At 40.3% G+C, this 24094-nt stretch overlaps 4 protein-coding genes across 23 annotated transcripts in view; 3 read left to right on the top strand and 1 right to left on the bottom strand.

Annotated features, from left to right (window-relative positions):
• The window catches only part of LOC127531976 (gastrula zinc finger protein XlCGF26.1-like), a 74266-nt gene extending 59194 nt beyond the window's left edge, over window positions 1-15072 (top strand). For both annotated transcript variants that reach the window (XR_007939211.1, XR_007939210.1), the window contains exon 5: window positions 13948-15072. The gene's annotated coding sequence lies outside the window, so the exon portion shown is untranslated. The remainder of the gene's footprint in view (window positions 1-13947) is intronic.
• LOC127531977 (gastrula zinc finger protein XlCGF57.1-like) overlaps window positions 1-24094 on the top strand; it is a 154745-nt gene that overhangs the window by 59194 nt on the left and 71457 nt on the right. The gene's annotated exons all lie outside the window — the stretch shown is intronic.
• LOC127531960 (gastrula zinc finger protein XlCGF26.1-like) overlaps window positions 1-24094 on the top strand; it is a 100346-nt gene that overhangs the window by 4795 nt on the left and 71457 nt on the right. For 6 of the 18 annotated variants that reach the window (XM_051942631.1, XM_051942633.1, XM_051942632.1 and 3 more), the window contains exons 3-5: window positions 10933-12552; window positions 12833-13075; window positions 16041-16165. In XM_051942631.1, the coding sequence (XP_051798591.1) occupies window positions 10933-12552; window positions 12833-13075; window positions 16041-16052 (1875 nt within the window). In that variant the 3' untranslated portion in view covers window positions 16053-16165. Of the gene's footprint in view, window positions 1-10932; window positions 12553-12832; window positions 13076-16040; window positions 16166-16562; window positions 16909-17348; window positions 17409-24094 lie in introns of those variants that run through there. The other 12 variants (XM_051942625.1, XM_051942629.1, XM_051942628.1 and 9 more) reach the window with 8 other exon arrangements.
• LOC127532029 (zinc finger protein 239-like) overlaps window positions 22478-24094 on the bottom strand; it is an 81033-nt gene continuing 79416 nt past the window's right edge. Inside the window, exon 4 of the mRNA XM_051943041.1 lies at window positions 22478-23750. The gene's annotated coding sequence lies outside the window, so the exon portion shown is untranslated. The remainder of the gene's footprint in view (window positions 23751-24094) is intronic.

The following is a 24094-nucleotide window of genomic DNA, read 5'->3' as shown; positions in this document are numbered from 1 at the left end:
TTTAGGTGTCCACCTTGACAATAAATTAGACTGGTCTAAAAATGCAGACTTCATCTACAAAAAGGGCCAGAGCCGACTTTTTTGCCTGAGAAGATTTCGATCAATAGACATCTGCAGTAAGATGCTGCAGATGTTTTATCAGTCTGTGGTAGCAAGTGTCCTGTTTTATGCTGCAGTCTGCTGGGGAGGCAGTATAAAGAACAAGGATGCAAGGCATCTGAACAAACTGATTAAAAAAGCTGCTCTGTAGTTGGAATCGGATTGAACACATTGGAGGATGAGGTGGAGAGACGGACACTTAGAAAGATGGAGGCCATTCTGACAAACATGGATCATCCACTTCACATTTGCCTCAGTGAACAACAAAACATCGGTGGACGGCTCCTATCCCTGTGCTGCAGGACAAAAAGATTCAGGAAATGTTTCTTGCCATCAGCAATCGGACTGTTTAATTCAAAAGCAAAAAGATAAGACCAAACAATTGAATTTCCCTTCGGGGATTAATATAGCAGTCCCTCCAGGAATTTGCGATGTTGTGATCACGCGAAATCAACCAATCTCTGCGAATTTTGCGTGGCCTTGCAATTTTGTCCAATCACTGCAACTTTCCCGCAATTTTGGCCCGCCTCCCGTGAGTTCCACCAATCATAGCAGTCCCCAGCGCAAACCTAATGCACGTACGTCACCGAATTCACTTCCTTGTTTATGGTTTGAAAATGCAGACATGTGCAGTACTAATGTCTCTCATTTACCAACAAAAATTACTGCTGAAGACATTGATAAACAACTAATTCACTGATGTTTTTCACCAAAGTGAAGCTAAATGGTTTTACAACCGTGCAATATTGTGGTGGAATACAAAAAAGAAAAAAAATCATCGATTAATACACTTTAAAAAAACACGAAACATATTAGAACGGCTGAAATGAGCGGAAAACAGACCACATTAATCACCATGATGGAAACCGTTGCATCCAGATCCATTAGAGCACTGAAAGAATGAGGTAAATTAGTTTAATTATTCCACCAAAGAACTCGGCAGTGTTATGTGACAATCGGCGTGTGTGAATCCTTCCTCTGTTACCAACATCACTCAAAAACAGACTCAGGGATTTGAATGAAATTTTCAGGGTCGGTCAGAAATGACACAAGGACCAAATGATTAGACTTCAGCAGTGATGCGGCTTAAAGTTTGGATCCACGTATTTGTTAAGGATTCATAGCGGCACTGCGTCTGATAGCGGCACGGTAACCATGGCAACAGGTGAACGCTACCTCAGCGGCCCGCTGACGATCACATGATTGTGATCCTACAACAAATCTACCACTGTGGACGTATCGGAAATGACACAAGGAACAACTGATTAAATTGTGGGGGTGTTTCTGAGTCCCATCAATTCCAGTTGCCAGCTACATATTTAGGTCACGCGATTCGGTATGTATACATGCAGAACACACACCTGTCTTGGTGCAGGACTGCGCTCTCTGTGCTGTTCTTTTTAGTTGACGTGACCAGCTGTGAGCGTGTGCTTGTGAACACGTGTGCCAGGATGTGAAATTAACTTTTTAAGCCACTGACAGATATGTCCAAATATGATTCATTCAATAGTAAATTAGCATTTTGTGCCGCAAATCTACCAACCACATCATGTTAAACCAGTATCTGGCTGCTGCTAATTTCCCACTGTGGTGTGCCAGCTTTTGTGGAAATGGGTTGGAACGTTTTTTAATTAATTTCGGAATATATATTGTCAATTACAGCGTTGAAACATGTTCTACAATCTGGAAAAAATGCAGCTTTTTAGTAGTTGTCACTGTCTCCCGCAATTTCATCACAACAAATAAGCTTAAAACATTGCAACTTTTATCGCAATTTTTTTAGAAAAGCTGCCGCGAATTCAGGCATTTTCGGCCGCAACAATCATGAAAAACGCCCGCGAAATCTTGGAGGGACTGAATAACGTAATTCTATTCTATAATCAGAAGTTTGCATACACTAAGATTGCTATGCCTTCAAGATAATGATGTCCTGACTTTGAAAGCTTTTGATAGATTAAGATGTATTTTCAGGCACACCTCAAACCCACTGCTTCCTTGTGTGATGACATTAGAAAACCTAAAGAAATCAGCCAAGACATCAGGAAGACATTTGTGGGCCTCCGCAGGTGTGGTTCATCCTTGAGTGTAGGCATGTAACGATATGAAAATTTGATATCACGATAATTGTGATCAAAATTATCACGGTTATCGATATTATCACGGTATTGTGAAATATGTTCAAAATGTTTAAAAAGTACTCATAGGCACACTTAAATCAATGAACAACGTTTTTATTTGAGCAAAAAAACAATCAAAATTAAAGCTGCAAGCAGCGATGGACGGGTCCTCGCATCCACGCTGGTCGTGAATCCACGCACGTCCACCAGGTGGCGCTGTGACTGAGAGTGTATGTCGGCCTCTGAATCGCATCTGGACCAGAGTCCAATCATACATTTAAAATTTCAGCCAGACTGTAGCATGTTCAGAGCAGTTATAGAGCATTTCCTGTCCATCCACCAGGTGGCGCTGTAACTCAGAGTGTATTTCAAACAGTGGATGTGATGAGGGTTGGACTCTGATCACTCATGAAAAGTTTCAGGCTGATTTGATCATGTAGAGGCCAGTTATACAGCATTTACTGTCCCTCCATCAGGTGGCGCTGCGACTGAGAGTGTCTGTTGGCCTGTAGATGTGATCAGGATTGGATTGTGATCACACATGGAAAGTTTGAGGCAGATTGGAGCATGCAGAGGAGAGTTATACAGCAGTTGATGTTTCATGGCGAAGCATCAAAACGCTGATGGTCGCCATGGCCACGCCATTTGGCTTCTGGTTAAACTTTTGATAACTTTTCATCACCAAGTCCTGCTGTGTGGACTGACAAAATTTCAGGTCTCCTGGAATTATCCCCTAGGAGGTATTAACTCTCAAAAATGAGAAAAATCATCAAAAATCTCACAATTAATCCAAGATGGCCGACTTCCTGTTGGGTTTAGGACATGGCTCCAAGAGGCTTTTTTGTGCGTCCTGATGTGCTCTATAAGCCTCCCAAATTTCATGGATGTAGGTGAAACGTGCTGGGGGGGCTGTTTGTTAAAAATACTGTAGGGGGCGCTATAGCATGTGCAGTGCCGAGATGCATACAGTGTTGTTCCTTGGGTCAATGGTGATGTGTGTGGTAATTTTTGTGAGCATTGGAGTATTCCTAACCTGTCAGAAAGGGCTTTGTTTTTCATGGCGATATTTGGTTGCTACGGCAACAGCGTTGCATGAAATGTCACACCCTTCACAGTGTGTGATTGTCAAGAGGTGAAGACTCGACTGACCAATTTCCAGCATGATATCACCAAGTTTGGGGCCATTGTACCTGAAAATATAAGGCCTTAAACTTACTATTACCAACAGGTGGCGCTATGACTTTTTCAAAATTTATGAGTGTGGATGTGTTCAGACTGGACCTGGTATCCAGCATGTGAAGTCTGAGGCAGATAGGATGTTGTTCAGCTGAGATATGAATCGTTACATTTTCATGGCGAAACATCGAAATTGGTTTGGCCGCCACAGACACGCCCTTTGATGACAAGTCACCATTTTCACTGGGATGCATCATCAATGTGTTTAGGCTGTTGTCACTGCATTTGAAGTGAATATGATCAACCGGGTAACAATAGGGCATGAAAGTGTAAAAGATGTCTATTTCCTGAAACCACAAGGTGGCGCTATGACTGTCAATGAATATCCCTATGTGGATGACATCAGGACAGGACTGTCATCATACATGTAAAGTTTCAGGCAGATTGGAGCATGTTGAGAAGAATTAGACACCACTTCCTGTTTCATGGCGAAGGATCAGTTGTTTGAGGCTCCGCCATGGCCACACCTTTTGGCTTCTGGTTGAGTTTTTGATAACTTTTCATCAGAAAGGTCTGGTGCATGTACTGGCCAAATTTCAGTTCTCTCAGACTTATCCACTAGGAGCTATAAATTTTGACAAATGTACAGCAAATTCAAGATGGCCGACTTCCTGTTGGGTTTAGGGTGTGGCTGTGATTGACTTTTTGGTGTGTCCTGATGTGGTGCATATGCCCACCAAATATTGTAGCTGTAAATAAAACATTGTGGAAGTTGGCCTAATGACCACTGTTTCAATTTTGCAGGTGGCGCTATAGAGCCATTTTTTCACACATATGCGCAACTCCCATAAAATATCAAATTTTTCGCCAGTCCTGATGTGCACGCCAAATTTCACGCGTTTTGGTTCATGATAAGGCCGCCAAAAAGGCAAGTCATTTCCCGAGGAGCGATTAAGTTTGAAAAATTTACAGCAAATTGAAGGTGGCCGACTTCCTGTTGGGTTTAGGGCGTGGCTGTAATTGACTTTTTGGTGTGTCCAGATGTTCTGCATATGCCCACCAAATATTGTAGCTGTACATGAAACATTGTGGCAGTTGGCCTAATGACTACTTTTTCAACTTTGCAGGTGGCGCTATAGAGCCATTTTGCCATGCACATGCGCAACTCCCATAAAATATCAAATTTTTCGCCAGTCCTGATGTGCATGCCAAATTTCACGCGTTTTGGAGTATGATAAGGCCGCCAAAAAGCCAATTTACTTTACGGGAGAAAAAAAAAAAAAAAAAAAAAAAATAATAATAATAATAATAATAATAATAATAATAAACCCTAGGGTTTCAATAGGGTCCTTGGCACCGCTGGTGCCTTGGACAGTCGGTGCCCTGGCACCGCCTGTCCTTCGCACCCTCGGTGCTCGGACCCTAATAAGAACTTCAACCTTAAATAGCATATTAATAAGCTACAAAAATTAAAGAGGGGACCTTAAAAGAGCCAGGAGGTAGTCCGTTTGCTTGAAAGCAACATTTGGAATAAAGTACAACAAAAGAAGTAAGGTGCCACTGCCTCATAAACATTAACATTTAACATAAACATTTGTTGTGCAAAGTGTATGAATCTTCACATTCAGTGCTCGGAAAGTCTTACAAATATTATACAATAACACTAGTAGTAAAAAAACAGTAAAGTGGATGCAAGAACAATATAACCACATGTAAACAAATGTGTAGTGCAGATGGTGGTTAAAATAACATAAAATATGTAAACAAATCAAATGAGCCACACTGATTGTCTGTAGTCCTCACCATAAGGTGTTGCTTGCTGCTGACTTTGATCACTAGTTGAGATTGAAACGTAAAAATGTCAGCATATTTACTTTGTCTGGCTTGAGAAGTGATCTTTGAGGGGAGACGATGTGCCCGCTGGCACTGAATACCCTCTCGGATGGCACGCTGGTTGCTGGGATGCACAAAAGCTTCCTGGAAACCCTGGCAAGCTGAGGCAGCTCTGATGCATGCCCCCTCCACCACACAAGTGGATCCTCCTCTGCTGAAATGGATGGCAGAGACAAGTAGTGCTTTATTTCTTCCTTCACTCTCTCTGCAGTGGTCATAAACTGACCCTCCTCCCTTCTCTGGTTCCTTGCTGAGGAAATCTTTCTCAACAATCCAGCCAGGCCTTTCTCCTCTGATGCTGGAGGGGTTAGTGTTGTGGAGGTGCTACTGATGCTTTGTGGTTCTTCCCTGATCTCTACAGGTGCTAGTTTCAAGGCTTCCTCGTGTACACAGCTCTCAACAGTTGCAGCCTCAGGCTCATCTAAAAAGGTGCTTTTGAAGCGGGGGTCAATGAAACACGCCATGTCCATCACTGTCTTTGCCTTCTCTGTGTATCTGTTGTTAAGATCTTCTCTCATCACTCGTTTCATTTCTTTGGTCAAAACTGAATCCCCACCTTTTTCGACCAGAACATCACGGGTGATGTGGTCCAGAAGAGGTTTCAAGGCTGACAGTGTCACATGTGTCTCTGAGGCAAGTGCGTCAGTCAGTTTGCTCAGGGGCTCAAGCAGCTGGCAGAGTTGCTCCATGACACTAATGTCTGCATCCTTGGGCATTAAATGATACGTTCCTTTTTCAGCAGCCAATGTGGCACAGACTGGCTGCTGTTCGCTGAGGAAACGCTCAACCATCTTGTGTGTAGATCCCCATCTTGTCACCACATCATGGATGAGAGCCTTCTGTGGAACGTTGAGAGTGTTTTGCTTTTCTTTCAGTGCTCTCTTTCTCTTCCAGCTCCGTGAAAAGGCTTGGACGAGATGACGGCAGGCTCTGACTGCTGTGTCCACCCTCTGGATTTTCAGAGCCTTTGAGATGACCAGGTTTAAGTTGTGCCCAAAGCACCCAAGCCACAGATCTGTGAACTCTTCAAAAGCCTTCACCATGTTGGTTGCATTGTCTGTTGTAATGCAGCAGAGGTCTTGCTTCTTGATCCCCCACTCCTCCAGCATGTTCTCGAAAAACTCTGTGATGTTTTGAGACGTGTGATCCTCTGGAAAGAACTGAGTTTCCAGGCAGTGTGATGACAGCTTCCAGTCTGGGCTGAGGTAGTGTATGGTGAAGCTTATGTAGGGTTGCCCTGCCCCACTTTCACTGGTCCAGATGTCTGTGGTTGCAGCGTAGTATGTTCCCTGAGTTACACTTTTTGCAACCTCAGCTTTGAGATCGTTATACATCTTTGGGATTTCAGTCTTGGAAAAATGATTCCGTGAAGGAACTTTATAGTGAGGCACAGCAACCTTCATCACGTTCAAAAATCCAGGCCTCTCAACAGTTTGAAATGGCATCATGTCTTTCGCAATAAAATACGAGATAGCTGCTGTGAGGTCTTTGGCATGTTTTGAAGTCGGTGCATAAGCAGCCTTCCTTTCAAACGCCTGAGTTATTGTTTGTGCCACTGTGACCGAAGAAGTACAAGCTGTTGGAGGATTTGTCCTGGTTCTGTCCATTACTCGCCCTCTCTGTAAATAAGAGGAAAACAAAATTATAATGGTTATTATTAAATAATTATTATTATTCATCATCACACACACACACGCCCCCCTCTCCCTCAACCACCCACACCCACCCACACACCATGTAACGCTGTCTTCTGAACATTAACCGGCCGTTGATTCTATGTCGGACTTTCTGTCGGCAACAACGGTGCATTTAGCTTTAGCCACGGAGCTAGTATTGTGCCGGAGCAGAAACGAGACGATTCTATGTCGGACTTTGTCGGCAACAACGGTGCATTTAGCTTTAGCCACGGAGCTAGTATTGTGCCGGAGTAGAAACGAGACGATCACGCTCCGTTTTCACGGTTCCCTAAGCCCCACATGCATTCATTTAAGTTATCTTACCTTTAACTCGCTGCACAGTTGCGGGTGGTAGTCCCGTAGATGAGCCATCATGTTGGACGTGTTTCCACCCTTTGCCGATACTTTTTTGTGGCATTTTCGGCAGACTGGGCTGTTTTCTTCCACCAGTCTCCCTTGCGTGTCTTTATAAAAACCGAAGTACGCCCAGACTTCAGACTTGGTCCGTTTCGACGGTGGAAAAATCTCTCCACTGCCGGTATTGCTGCCCTCCGCCATATTTATGAGTTGTTTACTGTTCAGTGCGCATGCGCACGGGGCGCATGTGTCCGATTGGCTGCATGCTGCTGCACTTCTCACAACAGTAGTACACCTATTCCTGAGATTTTCCGGATTGTGGCAATCAAACACGGTTTAACGGTAATTAAAATTTGAAACGGAATTACTAACCGTCAGACATTTTACCGCGGTTTATCATTTTAACCAGTAATCGTTACATCCCTACTTGAGTGCAATTTCCAGATTGCTGTGGTTTGAGGTTTATCTGTCCAAATAACTACATGCCCAGATCAACACCATGGGAATGTCAAGCCATCTTACTGCTCAAGATGGAGATTGGTTAAGGTTAGAATTGTTTTGGAGGGAAATGTGCTCATCAACCCCAGAACAAAAGCAAACGACCTTGTGAAGATGCTGGCTGAGGATGGCCTGAGTACACCATCCCAACTGTGAAGCATGGGGGTGGCAGCACCATGTTGTGAGAGTGTTTTTGCTGCAGGAGGGACTGGTGCACTTCACAAAATAGATGGCATCAAGAGAATCGAACATTATGTGGAATTATTGAAGCAACATCAGCCAGCAAATGAAAGCTTGGGCTCAAGTGGGTCTTCCAAATGACAAGGACAGTGCTGGTGCAAATCTGACACTGTCCTGGAGAAACTGTTCACTACTGACTTAGAACTGCTTTCTGCTTCACTGTGCCCTTCATATCTGCCTCAGAAATTTCCCCAAATATTTGTGAAACTTGTCTATATCCGTCCAAAGGCCAGTGAAATAAATACCTGTGGGCACAAAGGTGCTTCTGCTCTGGGTTCCTCTGACCACAACTGCATCCTCCTTATCCCTGTCTACCACTGTACCGAAGCAAGGCAAAGTGCAGAACATCAGAGTGAGAGTTTGTCACACTCTGCAGGGATGTCTGGAGGTTACTGACTGGGATGTGTTTAAGGAGTCCTCAGCTGATATTGATGAACCGACTGATGTTGTGAGCAGCTGGGTCACAGACTGTGAAACCAGTGTTATTCCTGATAAAACTGTTAAACTATATCCAAACACTAAGCCATGGCTTTCTAAGAAGCTTAAAGACCTACTGTACATAAAGAAAACAGTCTTCAGAGAAGGAAATACACTAAATCTGTATAACTGACAGAAGGAAATAAAGTAGGAGATCAGGACCCACAAAAGACAATACAAAGACAAACTTGAGTCTCAGCTCAAAATGAACAACCTCAGTTCAGTCTGGGACGGCATGAATCTGATCACTGGAACTAATTAATGTGTCAATGAGAGAGTTCAGCTCAGCGGTTATAATTCTGATTTAGAGCTGGCTCAAAGTCTAAACAGTTTTTATGTCAGGTTTGACTCCCATGATTTTAGGGCTAAACATGCTGAGACTAAAAACTGTCTCATGTCAGCGTCTCCACAGAATCCCTTTCTTTTATCCGGGTTGGAAATAAATCTATGTTAAAAATGTAATCTGGTGTCTCAAACAGTGCAGACCAAAGAAAAGTCCTCTACCTGATTACATCGGTGGCCGTTTATTGAAAACTTTTACGACGTCTGACTAAATGACCAAGATTGCTGCCGATGTCCCTGTCTCTTATGTTTTGTTTCATTTTTCTTTAAATGGCTTTTATTTTGCTTTTAATTGTTTTACTGTGGTTTTTTTACGTTTGTAAAACATTTCCTTTAATCGTTGCTGTTCCTTTAACTGTTTTCAGGGATGACAATTGTCTGTGGATCCGCGGATTTCCGCCGATTTAATGTCAAATTTGAACATTTCTGTGAATCCTCTAAATCTGTTGAGAAAATTTTAGGGGGGGGTTAGGTACTTTATTGTCGCTGATGTTAACGTTGTTAGCATCTCGCGGGAGTGAGGCGTGAGTTTCGTTAAACGAAACTTGCGCCTCACTACGAAACTCACGCCTCACTCCTGTGAGATTTTCCCTGAAGCTATCGTTCGATTGTAAACGGCCCAGCAATTGGACAGCTTCAAGCTTGGACCAATCAAATTGCTCGTAGCATTCTTTGTCACAAATTCATGGTGGCGTGTTCGACTCGGATGTTTGGAGATTTGGTATCATGTTCAGCGGAATGATGAGATTTTTATCGAAGGATCAGGAGTCATCAGTCACAGAAATTGACAAAAGTGTCAAAAATAAGTTCCGATGGGAATGGCTGGAGAGAAAAGTCACTGTGAAGGTGAAAATTGGCTCAAAGATCGACGAGGTAACGGAAACACTTGGACAATTTCTGAAGAAACCAGACGTGGCCAGAAAAGCTTTTTGTGTGTATTGTAACGATTTGATTAACTACGGATCGCGTGGATGCGTAGCACTGTCAGACAGTTACACCAGCAGCATGAACAGCTACTTCAAGTGCCAAGGCAAAAGATACATTGAAAGAGAAGGAAATGGCTGCCAGAAAAGCCCACCAGCAGGAGTTGAAAAGGAAGGCTGTCCAGAGACTTAGACAGCTTGCTGCAAAGAGAAGAAAATTGGCAAAATAGGAGTGTTGCAGTGAACTGACTTGGATATATTGTACATAGTAGAATAGAACTCATAGATTTGTGAAATATTTTGGACTGAAGATAGTGAGAAAAGATTGAAGAACATGTAAGTTAACTTTTCATTAAATTTGCTGACTGAAACAAGTCCAGTGTTATGTTTTTGACCATTTTTATCAGTCTAAATGACTTCTATTTCACTATAAATGTCTCAGCTTCAGCCCCCCCGCCCCGCCCCCTCCACCCCGCCCCGTCAATAATTTTCAGTTGAAATCCGAATTTCCTGTTGACATCCCTGTGTTTCACTGTTTTGTTGCTTTTGTTGTTTGATGGTGAACGTTTGTGTAACTGCTGCGCAACAAATTTCCCGGGTCGTTAGCGTCAAATCCAGAATTCAGTGGCAGAATTACAGATCTTTTCTGGACTGGTATCAACATCTGATCCCCTAGGAGAAACTAGAAAGTGTTGGTGGTCTGAATTGAACCTGCTGCCATTAAGACCTAAATCTGGACATTGATGTTGTATGCTTTTCATATTGTACATTTCTCCAGTAATGTAACTTAACGGAAAGTCTGGGGATGAAGAGATCCTGGTGGTACAATCCCATCAGTCGTGAGCTCTGCTTTGTTTTTCACGGTGATCGACAGATTTTACTACTCAATATTCTAAAACTACCGTGCAGAAAGCTGAAAACTATCGGCCTGTGAAAATAGTTTTGTTGACATTGTGAGTGTGCTGTTGACTCATTTCTAGGTTTCTAATGACAAAGCTGCTAGCATGTCTGCAGATTCTTGATCTTGTTTAAGCCTCATGTCCAACTTCATGGAATTGAGACTTTTCGGTTAAATTTTTTTCATGATTGCTCTTCCATCACTGCCTCTGTTTTTATCTTTGTCTTTTGTTACAGAAATGTAAACACAGCAATGGAGTGAGATGTGGGACCTCTGAGGAGGATAAGGATGGTTCAGCAACAACGGCAAAAAGAGATGAATCACTGAGTTGTGAGCAATGTGACAAGACTTTTATCACAGCAACAAAGCTAAGAATTCACAAACGTATTCACACTGTGGACAAACCATTCAGCTGTGATCAGTGTGGAAAGGCTTTTACTAAGAAGAGTCACTTAAAAAGCCATCAACTCATTCACAGTGGAGTTAAACCATTCAGCTGTGATCAGTGTGGAAAGGCTTTTACTCAGAAGATTAATCTAACAAATCATCAACTCATTCACAGTGGAGTTAAACCATTCAGCTGTGATCAGTGTGGAAAGGCTTTTACTCAGAAGAGTATTCTAACAAGTCATCAACTCGTTCACAGTGGAGTGAAATTGTTCGGCTGTGATCAGTGTGGAAAGACTTTTACTCACAAGACTACGTTAAGAAGTCATCAACTCATTCACAGTGGAGTGAAACCATTCAGCTGTGCTCAGTGTGGAAAGGCTTTTACTCACAAGAGTCAGTTAAAAAGACATCAACTCATTCACAGTGGAGTTAAACCATTCAGCTGTGCTCAGTGTGGAAAGGCTTTTACTCACAAGAGTCAGTTAAAAAGACATCAACTCATTCACAGTGGAGTTAAACCATTCAGCTGTGCTCAGTGTGGAAAGGCTTTTACTCACAAGAGTCAGTTAAAAAGACATCAACTCATTCACAGTGGAGTTAAACCATTCAGCTGCGATCAGTGTGGAAAGGCTTTTACTCACAAGAGTCACTTAAAAAGCCATCAACTCATTCACAGTGGAGTTAAACCATTCAGCTGTGCTCAGTGTGGAAAGGCTTTTACTCAGAAGAGTCAGTTAAAAAGCCATCAACTTATTCACAGTGGAGTTAAACCATTCAGCTGTGATCAGTGTGGTAAGGCTTTTACTGACAAGAGTCATCTAGCAAATCATCAACTCATGCACAGTGGAGTGAAATTGTTCAGCTGTGATCAGTGTGGAAAGGCTTTTACTCACAAGAGTACGTTAAGACGTCATCAACTCATGCACAGTGGAGTTAAACCGTTCGGCTGTGATCAGTGTGGAAAGGCTTTTACTCAGAAGGGTCACTTAAAAAGCCATCAACTCATGCACAGTGGAGTTAAACCATTCAACTGTGATCAGTGTGTGAAAACCTTTACTCAACATGAACAGTTGTTGATCCATCAATGCCCCCATTCTGGTAGAAAGCGGTACCACTGTGACTCCTGTGAAAAAACTTTCAACTCCCAACAGAGCTTAAAATATCACCAACGCATCCACACTGGACATGATGTGTACGTATGTGATCACTGTGGTGAACCATTTGTATTGTACTCACAGTTAAAAGCTCATGAAGTGACCCACACTGGGGTTAAACCATACCTTTGTGATCAGTGTGGGAAACGCTACAGCTACATTGCAAACCTCAAAGTTCACCAACGTGTCCACACTGGGGAGAGACCATACAGATGTGATGAGTGTAAGAAGACTTTTACATCTTTGGGTTCCCTGAAACAACACCAGCAGATCCACACCAGAAAGAAAGCATTCAATCAGTGTCACAGTGAGGTATGTAAAGACTGGTCTCAGTCACAGTGTACACACAATTGTGTATTGGATAATTTTGGATATTGCTGCAAAATTGTTTCAAAACAGTTTTGAACAACTGTGGTCAGTTGAATTCTGTTAACACATTATCAGCTATCGTTCAGTCTAATCTGTATTGGTTTTGACACAGAAATCTGGTCCAGGTTAATCTGGGAATGTAGGTTAGATTAGGAATTGTGACGTAATCAGACAACTGAATGTTAAATTCCAACAGTGACGTTCTCTTTGTTTGTTTTCCAAGCAGAACGGAACAGATGGACAAAAGTCTCAGACTTGTCAGCACTCTGCCAATGGTGAACAGTGCTGCTTTGACCAGTCTGGACAAACGTCCAACCAACAAGGAACCCGACAACGACACCAGCGTATGCACACTGGACACAGACTGAACCCCTGCCAAGAAGATTTCTCCATGCAGGGTTCAGTAAAAGTTCATGAAGTCCTCCACAAACTTAAAGTCCTTGAGATCCGGCTTCACAGAATTCAGGTCTAATTTCTTATTTAGTGTCTTCGTTGCAAAATCCATTAAGAGGAAAGCTGTCTTTAACAGACGTGACTGGTAAATTAATTAAACCATTCAAAGTGGTTACTCAGTTAAATGAATTATCAGTGGTAGAGGGATAGACGTCTGGATGGAGGCAGTGAGCAGCAGGGCGAATTTCCTCAATTACCACCTTAATGGTTCCTGAGATCCCTCTGGGCTGCAGGAACCTGTTAGATGCAGAGCTGGTTCAGTGATTCTCTGATGATTAAGCATAATTAATTGAGGAGATTACTGGCCTTAGGGTTCCTGTCTGTCCGTCTGTAAATATAAAAACATGAAGTGTTCTATGAAAAGTCCAATCTTTGAAAGCTGACATGTAGTTCAGAATCATTTCTTTGTAAGTTAGCTGCATCCAGTCATTACCATGACACTGGCAGTGATTCTCTGATGATTAATCATTATTAATTTAGGAGATTACTGGCCTTAGGATATCTATCGATCTATCTATCGATCTATCTATCGATCTATCGATCTATCTATCCTTTCTCAGCTACAACATCTGCACCTCTGCTTCTGTGTGAAGTAGTCATTACAGGAGAGAAAGTGGAGAAAATCTGACAGATTTTGTCAAGTGGTCCAGAAAAATCTGACTCCAGATTTTATTTCATATCATACAATCTGCACTTGTAACTCAACCTGCATATTTCTGTTAAAGTCCTAGTTTTGAAATGGTCTCTCTGTTCTTAATCTGCCATACTGTGATCATTTAGCCCCTTATTTCATTATTCTGTTCTTGCAGACTGTAATTTACGAGTTTTTTTTTTTAAACTTGTTGTGATTTGGTGTTTTAGCCGTTGTAGCAAATAATTTCCCAGGTGTGGGATCAATAAAGAATTTCAATTCTATTATATTGTTAACTGGCCCTATAAAAATAACAACAATAAGAAATTACTTTATACTTAAGAACGATACTTATATTAAAGACTTTATACATAAATACCAGACATATTTTGATGCCATATCTCGCATTCTTAGGAAAGTCTGATTTTAAATAAGGAGATATAAAGTTTTCTCAGTGAACAATTATTTTAATGACACGTGTAGAACACTGATGGAATGTGAACAATATTTGGCGACTACACCCTGTCCTGTCCTGATGTCCTCATAGGAGTGAAGCTGAGAGTAGCGTAGGATCTCCCCAATGCCATTTAGGGTGCGCACATACGGATGAGAAGAGGAGGAGAAACATGTCACCTAATCATATTTAACAGGAAAACATGTCTGCAGGTCGGTACTTAGTCACATTTAACCCAAAAACAACAGCAAAAGCAGTAAACGTTCGACAGAAAAACCCGTCAAGTGGGCACAGAGTGAAAAGTAAGTCACACGCGTTCACGCGAAGGGGGAGTCAGATTTTTCCGGGGAGTGTGAAAATTGCACAACACCTGGGTTAGTCTGTATCCTTTTTTCTGATTGGCTGAGACGAGACACGTGACAGTGTGCATCTATTAATGATCGGAAGCATTCAGGTCGTTCCGGTTATACTCGGTAGCGCTCTTCAGTAAAGGAGACGCAGTTTGTTATTTTCTTTGATTATCGCTCGGCAAATTACAAAAAAGTTGCAAGTTAACCCTTTTTTCACATTTATTAGGCAAAATTAGCTTCGCCACCGTGGCTAAACATGCTAAAAATGGCTTTGCCATCCTGAGGAAGGCTTCGCCTATGGAGAAGTGGAGAATGGCTAGCGCAAGCACAGAGACACCCTGAAAATTTGACACAATCTTAAATATTATTATGAAATATTTGTTGAAAAGTCTTTTTTGTGTGTTTCTAAGGGTGTGGCTGCATCAGAAAGACACAAATACAAATGATATTTTTTTGGTTTGTTGTTTACAAGAAATATTTTATGGAACCAGTCAATTTTCAGTTTTAATGTCTTTTTTTAGGATGTGTTTAGTTTTATGATTGTACTAAAATAAATGACTCCTGAAGACCTCAAAGTGATTCTTAATGCAGTATTTCACAAATGTATGGGATGTCCAAAAACTTTTTTCCACTGCTGTATTTAACAGCAATCTGATCTGCTGATGTTAGCAAGACAAACAAGTGAAGGTTTCAGGCTTTTATCTCGAATTGTTCTTGAGATATTCATCTTCAAACAGCCTCAAATTTCAATGTGAGAAAATAAAAAAAACTAGTGAAACTGGGTCTGCAGTCCACTGAAAAACCTCTAAGAAAGTGTCTGACATACTGAGCTAATATTTCATAGATAGCATTGTAAATGTCCACAGTTTATGATTTTAAAAAAAGTTTTTTTTGGGAGATGGTCAATGATTTGAAACGGAGTTTGTCCACTAGAGGACAAATGGCACAATCCCAGAATGAGGGTATGTTTTGAAAAAATATCATCCAAAATTAGTCCAGAGTAGTGACAATAATTTGAATTTTAATACACTTAACCAAGTGCTATAGGTGAAAAAAAACATGTTTACGCAGCATGATGTTGCTTTGTGATGTTGCAACTGACATGTTGATTTCAAAATGGAAGCATTTTAATTTCTAATGCTCTCATAGAAGATGACTGGTCAATAAAATTGACTCCTGTGACTCTGATGTCATGCAGAGTCTTTATGCTATGATGTGGAAAGGGTGAAAGAAGACAGACTGGACATTTCTGAGTGAAACTGAACATGGCATGTACTGATTCATATAAAACAAGTGTAGTATTATCTTTAATCAAGCCTTACATAGTATTTACTAGCTGAAGTACTTCGGTTTTGAACACAAGAATTACTTGTCAAGACGACGTTGACTGGAGCTCTGCTACAGAAAGGCAGTTCATTTTCTGCTGGGGTTCATAACATACAAGATTTCTCAAATCTACAGAGATGTTTTTGATTTGAAATTAGAGTTACCTTAAATTAATAATATATATTTTTGATACTTTCCCTAAAAAACTCTAAAAAAGCTTCAGGTGTAGCTGCTGGAAAAGAGCCTGCAGTCACATGGTGGGACATGTGAACATAGTTCAAGGAAGCAAGGCTGGGAGCAAGAGCCCAAACAGAGGAGGTAAAAGAAAAGGTCAAACTACAGGTATGTAGAACATGTTTTAATGTCAATCCAATTATGTCTGACTATTTGCTGAGTCAGTGAAAGTTATCTCATAGAGCAATGTTTGTATTATTTCAATACTGAGACATTGTTGCGGTGTCATTTGTCATTTGTTTCCATTTGGATGTATTGTACAGTTAGATTCTATTGAGTTTCCATACCACATTACATTGCTGTTAAGGTGTCTGAATAATTCAGTGAGGGTTTGGTCATGTACTACTATAAGGCCGTGCATAAAAAGAAAATCAAGCCTGTTACAGTGTTGCTCTAGTCCCCTCTGTTAAATGGCATCAAAACAATGGTCAACGTGAACAAATCATGAGTGTTGACATTGACTCACAACAGTACCTCTCAACTGTTCTAATTTTGATCTATTTAGGAGAACAATGTGATGAGTGCACCGAGAGATCCAATACAGGGAGCTTTCCTTTTTCAAAGATCATTAGAAGGACAGAAGACAAAGTAAGTTTCAGCAAACAGCTTTTTATTTTCTAATGAGCCAATCTATAGTATTTAAAGTGCAGAGTTATTTGTGTTGGATTTGAACAAAATTCTTCCAACAGTGTAAGGACTTAGTCTTTCTACTTTCATTTGCAATTGTTCTAGAAACCTATCATCTGGGTCAGGTGGTCACTCTGCAGCACAAGGAGTACTATCCCACATTGGATCTGATGTTAATATTTCCCTTAGACATGGTAAATTGACTGACTGGCTGATATTGTAGAGTTAGTAAATATAGGCAGTTAACAAAAGGAAATGAATGCTACTTTGTGGAGGTACCAGAATTTGGCCATTTAACAAAAAAATCTAATGCTAATATTCTTTTATTTCACCAGACTGTTATTGTTTACACTTCAATGAATGATGCTGTTGTACATGTATAGTAATTTTATTCATCTTCATGCATACAGTGTTTGTGTACAGTATGCGTGATCATATTTTAAAAATATATACATTAACAAGGCCAACAACAAGTAAAATGTGGTAACTGCAAGCTGTTTCTTCTGAGATCCGTTTATGATGTGCTGTATTGTTTTATGATGACCAATTTGAAGAACTTATTTATTGTGGCAGGGCACTACATAATTACACAATTACATGTAAGTATGAATAGTATATTGCTTTATTTTTTAATAGTATCTTATTTTCATCTCATTTAAAACAGCAGAATTAAATGGAAGAATTCTGGGAGCCCCTGTCTTGCTTTCAGAGTTCAGCAACTGAGGTACATACATATAGCCTTGTAGATGATTTTATTCAATAATAAGCCCCCCAGCAATAATAAATGTCAGCATTGTGTCATGTTACAGGATTCTGTGACAGAGGATTAGTTCTAGGAAAAACCTAGTCACTCTACAGTTTGTGCTGACAATATTTAATGGCTAATATCTAGAAATGTGGCTCACATTTTCGTGGCACCAAAAATCTAACTTTGTTCCGCTGAGGGCTGCTATGAAGCAAGTTCAGTATAAGCAGGCTTACTTTGTGTACACCGGCTCCACAAAAACTAAAGCCTCAGTCAGAGTTAATGGTGGTTGTCAGGTTTCTTTGTTAACTCAGACTTTCTACTTCAGATCCTGTGAGTCACAAAAAGGGGGGGTGTTAACACCAAATGGACGTCTCATGTATCAGCTGCTTCAGTCAACTGGTTGTTATAGTTGATAGCTACAAGGAATATAAAAAATGATGATGGTGGAAAGCAGCTACTGCAGATGATGCAAGACAGGAATGCTGGTAGAAAGCTGTTAAACGTGCGTGAAGAATTTATTTTACCCATCAATGTAGACGCCTTTTTGAACTGGCTGCTGCTCATTACAGCTGTTAAACTTTAAACTTCACGTATTGAGACGTTATATTGAAGAAGTGCACTTTGGTCAGGGGTGGTCTGATAATACAAGGAGAATTCACTACACATCTTCAGAAACATCTGCAAACTGCATCTAAAACGTATTACAAAAAGCGTTTTGAAAAGGTTGAATAAATGTGGCACAGTGAACCTTTCTGCCCTGGTTTTCAAGAAGGAACATGTAATTTCAATGCAGACACACTAGGTGTCGCTGTTCTGTCTGGTCGCTGCAGCACAGCTTTAATATTTAGCCACGCTCTGATTGGTTACAGAACGACGAAAGCGGAGTGAAGCGCGCACTTCCGGTCCTAAATGAAAGCGTTCCGGTAAACAACATACAAAGTAAATCAGAAATCCAAACCGCTGCCGTGTAGCTGGAATGAAGTCTCCACGAGGCTGTTCCAAAAGGTCGATCTGGCCCATGGCAGTGTTAAAGTATGAATGACATGACAGCTAGGAGAAAACTACGAGGGAGACTGAATCAACACTAATTCCAGTTTTCTCCTTTCATGTCAAACTTATTATTCAGTATATTTAGTCAAGAAAAAAACGCAGAACCACCCCAGGGAAGGAAACAGATCCATGTCACTGTCAGAATAAAACACCGCGCAGGAGAATTATTATTAAAACACACTGAGGACTTCGTCCCGATGAAATTGCAAAGGGAGGATTTATTTTCCTGTCTTTTCTTGTGGTACTTGACAGAAGACATGACAGCACTGCGCTGTATCCACAAACATGTGACTGCAGCATCCATTTAACAAGCAACAAACACATTTTGAATACGTTGCAGATCAACGTAACGCCGGACCAATTACGTTTCTGTTGCAACGTGATTGAAAATGCATTTTAGTTGTCTGAGAATGTAATTTTGTGGAGACAGGGTTGCTCATAGTGATGCTTGCTCTGTCTGGCACAATAACAGTCAAACATCCATCAGTTCCTCCTCAGTCTCTGACAGAGTTTCAGTTTATGTGGACGTTCCTGCTGGAACTCTGTCCTTCTACAGAGTCTCCTCTGACTCTCTGATCCACCTCCACACCTTCAACACCACATTCACTGAAACTCTCTATCCTGGATTCTGGTTCCTCAGTGTCTCTGTGCTGAGTTGAGTCTCCAGAGTCTCCTCCTGGTACAGAAACAGTGTTGAACAGATAGTTGAGTCTCTCCATGAATCTGTCCCTCACAAACATGTTTTCACATTCATGAATTAAATGTGTTTCTTTGTCAAATCCTTCTAAATGATTCCTTGTAAACTTGTTCCTCTTCAAAGATGGAAGTTGTGATTATTCCAGGAGCCAAATGTGGTGTTTGCGTCTTTTTCCAGTCAAATGTTGAGAGTGAAAATCAGGATGTGGTGTTCCTCTGACGCTCACTTGAACTAAAAGCATTTGAGCTGCACAAAGTGTGAAATGAGAGAGGAAGCAGTGAATCTCCAAACTGCTGACAGACTTTCACACATTATTGTCCAGTGAAAATCAGCTTTTTGTGCAGCCACACTTGATCCTGATTTGAGTCTTTAAGTCCTGTTCTAGTGATGAAATGAAACTAAAAATCCTGACTCTGAGTTCTTCATTACAAACACACATTATATCATCTGTTTATTAGGAATGACACCAGAGAGGATTATAACAAAGTTTTTATTGGCCCAAACAACAAAAAAGGACACAAGCAGATCTAAATCTGGACTGAACTCTCTCTGCTTCCCCCTGGAGGCTCCAAGGCTCGTCGTTCTTCAGGTGATCAGCCGGATGTGGCCACACCGTCTGCTCTCCCCCTCCAAATTACATAATGTGGGTGATTATTACTCTTCTTCTATGAAAGCATAGTAGCAGTTAGGAATCACGACGAGCCACTGAAATATTAATCAATAGTTATATTGATTAATTGTCTGATGATTTAATGGCTATTGCTATTTCCCTGTTGAAATATATTTTAATAAAGCATTATCCTGCAATTAAAATCAACAGATTGGAACTTCTATTTATCCCTATCACAATGGTCAGATATATATTTACAGAGAGGTTTGTTCATATATCATTTACAGTCTGATTTATGACACTTTTTTCCCCTAAAAACAGACTGAAATGAACAAAATGAGACATAAAATGAAACAGAAAAACCTTAAACAGACGCAAAATGTCCACAATGATACAAAAAAAAGATCTAAATGAGACACAAAATGTTCACAATGGAACAAAAACTTTGAAAGCACGAAAAATGGCGAGTAAAAACAATCCTAAACACAAAAAGTGACCAAGGTTAGACACAAAATGATGAAAATGAGCCTCAATGAGACACAAAATGAGCAAATTCAACAAAAACAGCCTTTCAGTCACCCAAATGGAACAAAAACAAAGAGAGATGAAAAATGACAACATTTTATCCACTAACAACCCTCAGGATGCAAACTGATCAATATAAGGCACAAAATGAGCAAATGTTAGCTTGTCAGTGTTGTGAAAACTTCAGTCTAACATGTCAGTGTGTAGTTTGATATCTGGAGCTGAGTTGCAGCTCGTTGTCTGGACTTCTGTCTTACCTGAATGTTTCCTATCTGGCTGAGGAGGCTTCATTTTTCTGTCACAGTCTTTGCTCACAATGTCTTCACAAGTTTCACACTTGAAATCTTCACCACAACTCTCCAATATCTCCAAGCTTTGTGTGTTAAACTGACTTTCTCAAGTGTTTCCATGTTTTTCTTCAGAATATGGAATGTGGTAACAGTTGTTAGTTCTTCTCTCTGACATCACAATGGACTTTTAAAAAATGCATTTACTGTCTTAGTACTTGTTCTCTGTGCAATGACAGTAAAGTTGGATCTAATCTAATCTATAAAATGACCAAAATGAGACAAAAATGGACAAAATGTTTCAGTGGTGAGAAAAAGACCCAAACAGAGTCTACTGAACGGTCCAACAATGTTATGGGACAGTTCAAATGGGACACAAAATGACCAAAATGGAACATAAAACATCCAACCATGACAGAAAAATACCACAATGAGCCATAAAATTAGAAAAGAGACATCAAATGTGAAACAAAAAGATAAAAGTGTCCAAAATGGGACTATAATTAAGCAAAAATGACAAAAATGAGACACAAAATGTAGAAAATGAAAAAAACAACCTTAAAGTGATGCAAAATGACTAAAATGAGAGATAAAATGAGCAATTCAGAGCAAAAATGAGATGAAAACTGAAACAGAAATGGCCACTGAGTCACAGAATGATGAAATAGACGTGAACTGACCAAAAGAACTAACAAGATGAGCAACTTTAAACAGAAATAAACTTAAAAACACACAAAATGACCAAAATGAACCACAAAATGGTCAAAATTAAGGCACAAAATGACCAGAATGGAAGAAAAATAACATGAAAAGATGCAAAATGTTTAAAACCAGACAGAAAGACGTAAACTGACCAAAAAAAACACATAATGACACAAATGAGACACAAAATGATCCAGAAATCTTCTCTTACAGTCATGAAACTTTCCACATTTATTCTATTCAACATTCTGAGGCTTTCTACAGAGAGCTTTGTTCATAGATCATTTACAGTCTGATTTATGACACTTTTTTCCCCCTAAAAACAAACTGAAATGTACAAAATGATCCAAATGAGATGTTCCTTTTGTGTCTCATTTTAATCATTTTTGTTGCTAATTCTGGTCATGCATTTCTTTAAATAACTAATAATACTGTGGACTCATTATTTAAACTTGAGGTAAATTCTTCGCATACTCAACTGGAAAATACTTTTACTGATTTGCTGCTGTTTGAACCTTAGTGCTGTCTTCGGGTCAAAATGAACCAGGCCACCATGTTTAATAGCATAGAACGGCCCCTAAATGACCTTTTTCAACTTGAAATTTGATCACTTTTCCTCAAGTGACCCCAACATTAGAAAAAGTGAAACATTGTTTTTGTTTATATTTTCATCAAAGCTGTACACCACCAGGGTACAAAGACTGTCTTCAGGTCATTTTTTACCCGGTGTCAGATAGAAAATTGACCCCCATGGAAAAGTGACCGAGGTTACAAAACATTAAATAACTAGCATAATACATAGTGGGGTCAAGATTCTACACCCTGGCTACTTCTGGACTGTTGAGATTGTCATATTTGCAGATTTTCAAATTAATATGGACTAATCTGATATTGCTGAAGCCATGAGGGCAGTTTTCAGGTTTCAGTTCCCAGCAGGTCAGAGATCAGGTTTTATTTAGTCATCCAGGAGTAACAAGAAGGACTGTAAAACAAATACTGTGTGCTGCACGTGTGACAAATACAGTTGCAGTCTGTCCTCCATGTGTTAATTAGAGCTTAATATGTTCGGAATATTTTGCTTGAATCTGTTATTTTTTCTATTCTTATGATTGATGTAGGTTATGCATCTTTCAGGTGGGAGAAATGACCCAAAAAATGAGAGAGTACTAGTATCTGGTAGTTGAGTTTTGTAGTTTTATATTCCATTGTACAGTATACAGTACACTGTTGTTTCCCTTCAAAAATTCATTTCAAGTTCACTTCTGCACATTTCTGGTACTTTATTAGGCTATAGAAGTATTATCTCCTGCAAAACAAGAAATGTTTACACCTATGCAGTACCTTTAGCAGCAATAATAGTGATAATAAACCTCTACTTAAAGAAAGAAAACAGTTACAGCATGAACAATGGTATAAAAACGAATGGTGTTCACTGATTAAATACAGTCTTTCTACCCTCTGAGGAAGCAAAAACAGACATTCACAAAGAGTGTGATGCATGACAGGTTGTTTCTTCATGTAAAATAGATTTTTGGTTAAAAATTCCATTAAGCTGCTCTATTTTAGAGGCTCAGTGGAGGCAGGTCATTTTTGACCCTGAGGACAGGAGGAGTGTTCAGGACGTTCAGACAATACAAGGGTTCAATGTGCTGTATGACAACACAATGAGATCCTACTAACAAATCACACAGATGACCTATGTGGTGACAATAGAAGAAATAAATAGCATAAGACCTTTATCTAACCAGCAGAAACTGCAGCACAGCTTCACCTGTTTTTAACATTTCTGGTTTTGACATTTGCAGGAGTGTATCAGCTACTACTAGTAAAACCACATGTCTGTTGCTTGAAAACATAATAATGTTGGTTATGTCTTTGATATCTGACTCAGAGTCATTCTTGCTGGGGATCTTCAATGTTACATTCATTATGAAACAACTTGTAAATGTTCATCTGTTTGAAAACATTCAAAACATTTCATGAAGCAGTCATGGAGCTGTAGACGTTTTATTACAACTTTATTTCACGTCCAGATCTCCTCTGCTGCAGTGACACACTCTGTTGTGTCCTACTGTCACAATGTCTCTGTATCTCGTTGCCTCCTTTTACTAGAAAGACAGCAGAGCTCAAGCTGAGTGGATTCCAGCAGTATGTTCACACCTGAACAGCCATGTTCTCTCAGCAGGATGTGAAAATGTTCCAAACAGCTTCACATTATCTCCAATCACTGCTCTGCTGATGAAGGATGTCATGATAGCAGAAATGTAGCAGTCTGTACCAATACCATATCCATCCAGACATTCAGTTTGGTTCTTCTGCCTGCTGCTCCACCACCACAGTCCAGACTCCATCTGGTCTAATCATCAAGGATTGCTTACATACTTCCTCACAATTGTTGTTGAAGCACAGACTAAAGGTGCTTTAAATCTAAAACATCTACTTTTAACCTGTACCAACTCTTCCATGTTGTTTCAACCTTAGTTCTGACATTATGTTTTCCACAGATGTTTCAGGATCACGACTTCTCAGCTGTGTGGATTCTCATGTGGGCTTTTAATCGATAACGACAGTTGAAGCTTTTTCTACAGGTTCCACAAGAATATGGCTTCTCAACTGTGTGACGTCTCATGTGGACAGTCAAATAGGTCTGTTGACTGAAGCTTTTTCCACAGGTTCCACAAGAATATGGCTTTCCCATTTTGTGAACTGCCATGTGCCTATTATGTGCTGTTGAACCAGAAAATCTTATTCCACAAATGTGACAAACATATGGTTTCTCACCTGTGTGAAG

Source organism: Acanthochromis polyacanthus, chromosome 22 (genome assembly GCF_021347895.1).
Source record: "Acanthochromis polyacanthus isolate Apoly-LR-REF ecotype Palm Island chromosome 22, KAUST_Apoly_ChrSc, whole genome shotgun sequence".
Classification (NCBI taxonomy): domain Eukaryota; kingdom Metazoa; phylum Chordata; class Actinopteri; family Pomacentridae; genus Acanthochromis; species Acanthochromis polyacanthus.
The sequence above is the reverse complement of the archived record's forward strand: the minus strand, read 5'-3'. Positions and strand labels throughout refer to the sequence as shown.